General features: G+C 45.0%; 1 protein-coding gene across 1 annotated transcript; it reads right to left on the bottom strand.

Annotated features, from left to right (window-relative positions):
- Positions 1 to 235: 235 nt before the first annotated feature.
- Positions 236 to 4,831, bottom strand: Ppp1r3c (protein phosphatase 1 regulatory subunit 3C). Its single transcript, XM_027406338.2, has 2 exons — positions 4,721 to 4,831; positions 236 to 2,836 (listed from the first exon to the last, which is right to left on the bottom strand). Exons 1-2 carry the CDS (start codon positions 4,732 to 4,734, stop codon positions 1,897 to 1,899), a joined length of 954 nt encoding a protein of 317 aa, XP_027262139.1. The 5' UTR covers positions 4,735 to 4,831; the 3' UTR covers positions 236 to 1,896.
- Positions 4,832 to 8,407: the final 3,576 nt, after the last annotated feature.

Genomic DNA, 8,407 nt, shown 5'->3' with positions numbered 1-8,407 from the left:
CCACAGATAGGGACAGTTACAGCTGCTAAGCTACCGCCTCTGCATCCAAGCCCCAGCTGTCAGGAGGTAGGACCTTTGGTCACTAATGAGACTGAAGCATGTGACTATCCACAGGTGGATCCATTTCCCAGTCCAGACCAGCTCTGCTTGGTCATTGCTAGGCCAAACAGGAGGACTCCAACTGCTAAGCCTCTGGTTTGACTGGTTATGGTTTGGGGAAAGAAAACATTCTCGGTTCTTCTACCAAGCACATTTATTCTTAAAGCAAGAGACTCATGCGGGACAGTGTAGATATTTACAGCAGAGAACTTATGGATGCTAGCCAAACCTCAAATGCTGTCAGAGTGGAGTTATTCCAATAGTGTTTTTGCAGCATGGCAGATCACATGTGTTACAATCCACTGCACTCTCCTAACACCCCCCAGAGAACATGCACAATAACAGCAAACATCCCAGGGCACCTGCCCTCAAGATCTCACAAAATGGATTCATGTACATACAAAACAGTTCACATTCAAAATAATCCACATCTGCTTTTTAAAAAGCACTTTGACTTGAAATTAAAACAGCAAGACAAAAAGTAGGCGTGAGATAGACTGCTACTTGGATTCGAGAGGTACTGGATTCTTGCACTGAGACTCTGGTGTCAGTCCCCACTTCAAACATCACATCAAAAAAAGTGTGGCAGAGAGATGAGTCACCTTCAATATGAAGGACGTGAGTTTGTGTACACTGACAGTGCTCCCGAAAATACAACAGTATTTTAGGAGAACGCCAGCGAATGGACCTCCAAATAAGGCCAAAAAAGTTCATTTGTTATTAGATGGCCATTCAGGTAACCGGTTTAAACAGCTACTACAGTGTTCTGGTTTAATCAAGGCACCGAAAGAGCTGTCAACCTTTAACATGACTGATGTTGAGTCTCTACATACTGCTAGTCATTGGTGACAGCATGACTGGTGTCAGGCAGCATTCTGCACCAAGAGCCCAAGAATGATGCCTCGACCGCAAAGTCACTTATCAGGTTAAGACTGCAAAGCTGGATTTGGTGAAACACTCCCCAAAACATGGCTTGTGATAGACCACGTTGAAACCGAAAGGATTCGCTTAAGGTCTTCTTGTTGTCTCCTTGAGACAGCCCAGGCTGACCTCCAACTTTCTAAGTGACAAGGATGACCTTGAATTTGTGATCCTCCTGCCTCCACCCTAACGTATGGGACTAGAGGCGTATGTTGCCATCCCCCGTTTTATGGTGCTTCATGCATGCTAGGCAAACATCTACCAACCAAGCTACATCTCTAGCCCTCAAGATCTTGATTCTTCAGAGCCACAGTTCGTCTTCCCCCAGTACCATCCAACACCCTTTATTTTTCTATGCAAGAATGCATAGAATGGACCTCTTTCCCTTTTGAGTTATTTCCTCAGGAGAAACCTGTGAAACCCACTTTGAAACACATGCCCAACAAAGTTTTCCCACCAACGGTTAAGTATCAGCCCCCCTGCGCCTCCTCTGGCTCAAGCCTCAGAGCCCTTAGCGTATACATTGCACGTTCCTCACACCCTAACCACAGCGTTCCATCACCATCAACTGTCCTTAATCCTTTCCTTGTCCAAAGTGAAAGCTAGTGAACTGAGAGGGAAGTGGAAGAATGCACCCCCCAAAAGGTGTTACTGTTATAAAACTAGTTCCCAGGCTGTTACTTGATCCTCCAAAACAAGACTGGGTGGCATCACCCTCAAAGACCCCGACACTATATTATCTATAGCCAGGCCCCAAGAGCTCATACCTAAACCTACTGATGGAAAGTAACTAAGACTTCCTAATTTTGAGCAATAACAGACCTAGAATCACATGAGGATTGTGATCAGACAAAGCCAGTCTATAGGCTATCTAACTCATCGGTAGGAGGCCAAGTTATCCAATCTCCCCCAGCTCTGCCACTCTGGGAAGAGGCCACTAGCAAGCCTCGGACTGCCAAAGACTGGGGGTTCTAACTCAGTCTTAGGCGCCACCTGTTGGAATGCACAGTCTTGGGGTGTCATCTGTGTCTGAACCCCATCGGGTTTCCATTGTACATGGACAATTCTATAATTCTGACCCTCATTGTTGTCCCAGAAGACCCTCCCATTAGCATGGTAAGAAATACAAAATTCAATTTTCTCCTCAGTGGGAATGACACAGGGTAAGTCGATGGCAAAGGAGAAGGTGTCGCTGTCCGAGCTGCTGTAAACATTCTTCATGTATACACAGTCCACATCTGTGTAGGTTTTCCAGGAGTCAAAGGTGATTCGGACCCGAACCTCCTTCTCAAAGCTCACATTTTTCACTTTGACTGTCCCAGTCACTGTCCGCTCTTGCAAAGAGCAGTTCTCTAGGCAGACAAAGTTCTTCTGAAAACGGTCCCGGAAACTTAAGTAATCAGATGAAGGCTGGGGAAAATCGAAAACCAAATTTTTCTCTTCATGAAGTTTTAAGCTGGAGGAGATATCATTAAGGTCCAAGAGATCGAACTGCAGGTCCCACGCAGGTTCTTCTGGGAAGTCAGAGAAGACGTGGATAGCAGTGAGTGATAACCCCTTGGAGTCGGCAAACACAACCCGCTTCTTGGCTTGGTCATTTGTGGGCTTCCATTCATTCTGGGATTTGGCTTCCTGCTTGACATTGAGACATGGTTTCAAAGGCTTCAATTTATTCACAAAATTTCTTCTTTGAAAGTCACTGTAAGGACCCAGGAAACTCTTCAGGGGTGGTGAATGAGCCAAGCAAATTCTCATGGCCACATCCATTGGCATGACTGAACTCGTCAAAGGACGTGGATCCAGCACATGGATCATTCTGGAAAGGAAAAGGAAGAGAGGTGGTCACCAACAGCTGGGGTAGTCTTGCCCTGGTCCCACATGTATGTGCACCAGTTACAGCTAATCAGGGAGGTGTTAACACACGAAGACGAGGAGAACACGCAGGTGACTAGATCTGCAGACTAGCTCTGTGCTTGGCAGACTATTGGACCAGGTGTAAACCACCTGAAACACTCAGGGTAGTTCACTTTCCCCATCTGAAAACTAAGAGGGTTGGACCTGATGATGTCTGACACAGCTCTGAGGATTATTGCTCTGTTCTGGGTCAGTGCTTCTTCTACCTGTCAGGTCAATGTGACTAAAGGAGTTTCTTTGCTTTAGGGGAAAAAAATCAGTGGAGCTTCATGGTGTGGCACCAACAAGGTAAATATGTACTTAAAGCTTCCTCAAGTCTATTGACCAGACAGGCTCCTCCACAATCACAGTCCCAGACAGAGACCCTCTTGCTCCTTCTGGCTGCTGTTTCTTATTCTGGCTCTTAAATCGGTTTTACTTCTCTGGAGACATAATCCACTTGAAAAGAGACAAATGAAGCAATTTTTAAAATGTCATGTAGTTATTATGTGAAGTCAGAAAGACTTTTGTATTTTATCAAGCTCATCCTAATTTTTCAGAAATGACCAACTGCAACACCAGCCAACATCTCATGTGCTAAAGGAAAAAAAAAAAAAAACCTTTAAATAACCTACATTCATATAGAAGGATACAGAGGGATACTCATGACACATTCACATGGAAATGGAAAAACTGGCTGCTGAGGTAATAGACATATTCATTCTGTTCAATAATAACTACTTTATTATATTTGTCTTGTAACCCGCTGTATACATTATATATGCAAAATAAAATGTATTTTAAAAACTGATAATCTGAGAATTAAACTGTTTTAAAATACATAGTAGGTATAAGAATTTATAAATACTGAGAAACTTCACAGGGAAAAAGACTAAAATGTTAATTCTCTTTGCAGGACAGAATTACACAATCTACCCATTTTGTGCTCCTTTGGTGTTTTCTACTGTTTGGGCAAGTGGTATTTATATTTGAGCATAAATAAATGATAGATAGATAGACAGACAGACATAGTCTGGCTTGAAGAATTTCTCTTCACAGCCTCACTAAGCACAGCCCGCTGGCAAATGGTCATCATCACAGACAGTAAAGAATGTATACAGAACTCATTTAATAGGAGTTTTCCTGACAGACAAAAGCTCTAAGTGTATTTGTCTAACAACCATTAACAGGCAGGATTTGGGGAGGGAGAATTCTTTTACTACATCACGACTTGGAGACGCAATTAAATTTCATGGGATGTTCTCGGTTGCTTGGTTGATTGAGCTGTTATTCATTGTTTTTGTTTTGCTGAGCTGTTATTTGTTTATTCACGTCTGCATTTATAGTAAATTTTAGAATTGGGCAAGAGTTAAAAATGAGAGTTTGCTCAAACCTTGAGACTGAGTATTCTATGGCAAACCAGGATAGGCAAATGGGAGGAATGAATAAATGCAAAATCGTCCTGTAACTTCTGCCACAGCCTAAACTACCCCAACAGCAATGTCAGGGTGCAAACTATGCAGCCCTCAAGTGCTTGGGTCTTTGAGCTCAAAGGCAACAGAGTCACTTCAAGAAGGGAATCCCAGCCATAGCTGACTCGCGCTAAGGCAGTTTCTGCTTTGGGGTGCTGACTCCCAAAACAAGCTCTAAGAAGTACAACTCAATTCCACTCCTTCCAGGCCTCCGGGGTCTCCATCTGCAGAAAAGACAAAACCACAGGAGCCTCCCCCCCCCGCCCCCCGCGCCCAACGTCCTGCAGCAGCTGCAGGTTCCCCTCCGTTAGGGCGCAGAGTTGCACTGAACCTACCTGGTGCAGCTCATTGGGCCGAGAGGCAGCGGCGACCGCGATAACCTCACCCCGCGCAACTTCACAGCCAGCACCTAGTGCATGCAGGGCCACGGTCCAGCCCGCCGACTGACCGCCGGGGCCGGGAGGCAGCTTATCAGAGCCCGACCACGTGAGCTGGCCCCTCGGACCAATCAGCGGCCCGACGGCAGGGCCAACCAGCGCGCAGCTGGGCCACGAGCCCCTGTCCCCGGAACGTGATCACCGCGGGGCTGGATGAGCCCGGAGCGTGCTGGAAGGCGAGCCCGGTGTCAGGGAACCCTGGGCCAGCGGGACTCAGCCGCGTTCCCAGAACCGCGCGCGCCGCACGTAGCGCACGGCAGCAAATACTCAGCTGGCCTCTCCCGGCCTGTGCGAGCCTGGAGGGGTCCTATGTGTTATGCGTGGGTCTGTGCCGAGTTGCATCTGAGTTCAGAAAGTTGTGTCTCCACCCGGTGCTGTGTTATTTGAAATACTTGTGCTCCTTGCTTTGTGTGTCCAAGCTCCTTGGCCCACGCAAACAGAAGTTGGCTGACTTTTCTTTCTCCACAAATAACGCCATTCAGCCACTGAAAACAGGCAGGGGATGTTAAGAAACCTCGTGAGCCCATGAAAGGAGGTGGCCCTGTGATCCCTCACTTCTGAAGACAGGCAGGGGGCCAGCCTGGACAGCCTAGCAAGACTCTACCTCTAAATAAGCAAGCAGACCCTTTGTGTGCCGTTTTCTCCTTGGAAGAGACCAACGTGAAGTTACTGTCCTTGTTCATTGTCAGATGCAGCATGCAGCCCGAACCCCTGCCAGGGTTCCGACATCCTTAGGCAGTGAGGGAAAAGTCAGGCTACATGTCACAAACCTCCCAAGACAGCTGCTTTCACTGAGGTTTCCTTATTTTATTTTGGACCTTGAGGGACCAAATCAGTTGTACAATTAAAAACTATAAAACTAACTTTGTTAGTCAAGTAGAAATTTTCTTCTTTTGTTTTTCTGAGATTTTAGGTACATCATTTCCCCTTTCCCTTTCCTCTCTCCAAACACTCCTATATATCCCTCCTTGTTCTTCAAACTCATGGCCTCCTTTTTTGCTAAGTGTTGTTATATGCATATATGTGCAAAATATTTTCATAAAGCCCCATGACCTGGCTCTGCTTGGTTATCCAGCAGCCAATTAGAATGAACACAATTTTCCTGTGTCACTTACCTGTCAAACACAAGAATTGTTACAATGGAGTTAGAATGAAGAAGAAAAAAAAAAATGCATGCTGCTGGACTGGAGAGGGCTCAGCTATTAGAATGCTTTGCTACTTTTTCAGAGAACCAGAGGTCAATTTCCAGCGCCCAGATGAGGCAGCTCACACCACACACACACACACACACACACACACACACACACACACACACACACACACAGAGTCATTCTAGCTCCAAGGGATCTACGACCCCTTCAGGCTTCTGCTGGACCTGCACATGTGCACACAGACACACAAAAGTAAAAATGCATCTTTTCTTTTTTAAGAAATTCAAACTTAACATCACAGAGGAAAATAGTGACTGGGCTTTTCAAAAGATCCACTTTCATATTATACATATGAGTATTTTGCCTGTATGTATGTATGTATGTATATGTATGTATGCACACAGTGCCTGAAGATGTCAGAAGAAGACATTGGATTCCCTGGCATTGACGTTACTTGTGATTGTAAACCACCATGTGGGTGCTGGGAACCAAACCCTTGTCTCCCCCCAAGAGCAGCAAGTGCTCTTAAAACACTGGATCATCCCCCTAGTCCTTGGGCTCTGTTTCTGAAATCAAGTATGTTCATAATGGTACCTGTTGTTGCCCTCTCAAGTCAGCCCAAACCATTTGAAAGACAATGATTGGGGTTTGATCCTCACCTGAATCCAGGCAAGTTCTAACCTCAGTTTCCTGGTGTACAGCATGGAGATGATTAATTTGTTCTGAGGAATAAATGAACCTGTGCATCTCAGCACCATACCTAGTTCACGTGTTCATTCCATATTAGTCTCAAGTGAGTACGTGATTGGTCCGTGCTTGTTTCTACTTTCCTCCTCAGCAAAGTTAGTACCTGAGGGAAATGGGGATCACAACCATTGCTCATTGAGCCTTGTCATGCACATTGTGGTATCTGTTTAATCCTTACAGAATCCTGGGTGGTGTTGCCTATCATGAATACCATCTTAAAGAAAAGAAACTCATTAGGAGATCAACAACCCTGCCCAGGCCCTTCCGAGTAGAGCAGGGATCAGAACCTGCATGATTGCAAGATTGCTAACTACCGCCTGCCCCATTCTGTCTTTCTTTAGTCACTTGTCAGTGAGATGGACAGAGATAGGAGGAGCCTTATGTGCTGTTGGCATCAAACTCTTCATATTTCACAGTTAAGAAATCTAAGTCCTGAGAAGCCAAGCTGCCTGCCAAGGGCTGGTTAGGTCAGAGCCAAAATTAGAATCTCGGGCGGCTTTTTCTCTATACAAACCATACATGTTGAGGTAAAGAGTGAACATTACCAGCTAACGCTATGGAACAGCATACGATCAGAATGTATTATGACTCCACTTAGGAGGGTATGGTGTGCGTGGATGGGAACTAGAATATGGGCTCTTGCAAAACACGAGTGCTTATTTGGGAATGCTAAAATGCTTTTGTTTTGCTTCTCTGTAGCTTTTGAATTTTTTTTTTTTTACAATGAACACAGAAGACTTCTGTAATTAAGAAATAAATTTGAGATTCAAGTAATGTGGAGAGCCTCCATGCTAGGTGCCAAAACCATGCTGGAAGTTTGGTTTTTTTTTTATGTACTTAGCTGGTTTGCTCCCACTGTCCTTCTGAAATTCTATTAACTCAGCTCTCTCTCCTGCCCCCTGGTGTTGATTAATGCTGTCAAAGCAACTTTCTGTTTCAACTTCAAGGGAAATTTTTAGGGAAAACAGGACTCTTGCAAGAGAAGTCACGGTAACCTGTAAGCTTGGTGATCTGAGCCTCTCCCTCAGGCTCCTGGCTGTTTTTTACTACCTTTCTTGATGGGATTGGAGAAACTGGAAAGGAGTCGGTGTTTTTAGCTGGGTATTGCGTCAATGAAGATGGATTGAATGAGGAGTTATGAAGCATTTTATTATTTGTGGGTTTTCTCCAAGTGTGGTTTGGCAGCATTCAAACATTGCTTTGTCTTGCTCATCTTCGCATAATAAATCTGTCGACTGGGGATCTTTAAGTGGTGCAGTGTGTCCAGCACCATGCTAGGGGTTACCAGGAGTCATAAGCCATAGTCCTTTGACCTTGAGAATAGTCCAGACTTTATTTGACTTTAAACTCAAAAAGTAGCCTGGGAATGAAGGGCTGTTGACTGTGCTTGAGTTACACAAGTGGGACTGCATTTGCTCAATATGTCATCAGAAAGCTGAACTGCCATTGTGGGAAACTCACCCTGGGGTCTCCCAGTTACCAACTCATTTTCTTTTTCATCATTCTTCGTGTGTGTGTGTGTGTGTGTGTGTGTGTGTGTGTGTGTGTGTGTTGTGTGATATGTATATGTGTGTACATGTTCATGTTTGCGCACATGTGTGTAAAAGTATACATGTGTATGTAAATATTAAATGTCTCCCTCAGTCCTCACCACTGCCTTATTTTTTGAGACAGGGTCTCTTCCTAA

This window comes from Cricetulus griseus, chromosome 3 (assembly GCF_003668045.3).
Source record: "Cricetulus griseus strain 17A/GY chromosome 3, alternate assembly CriGri-PICRH-1.0, whole genome shotgun sequence".
Taxonomy (NCBI): domain Eukaryota; kingdom Metazoa; phylum Chordata; class Mammalia; order Rodentia; family Cricetidae; genus Cricetulus; species Cricetulus griseus.
The sequence above is the reverse complement of the archived record's forward strand: the minus strand, read 5'-3'. Positions and strand labels throughout refer to the sequence as shown.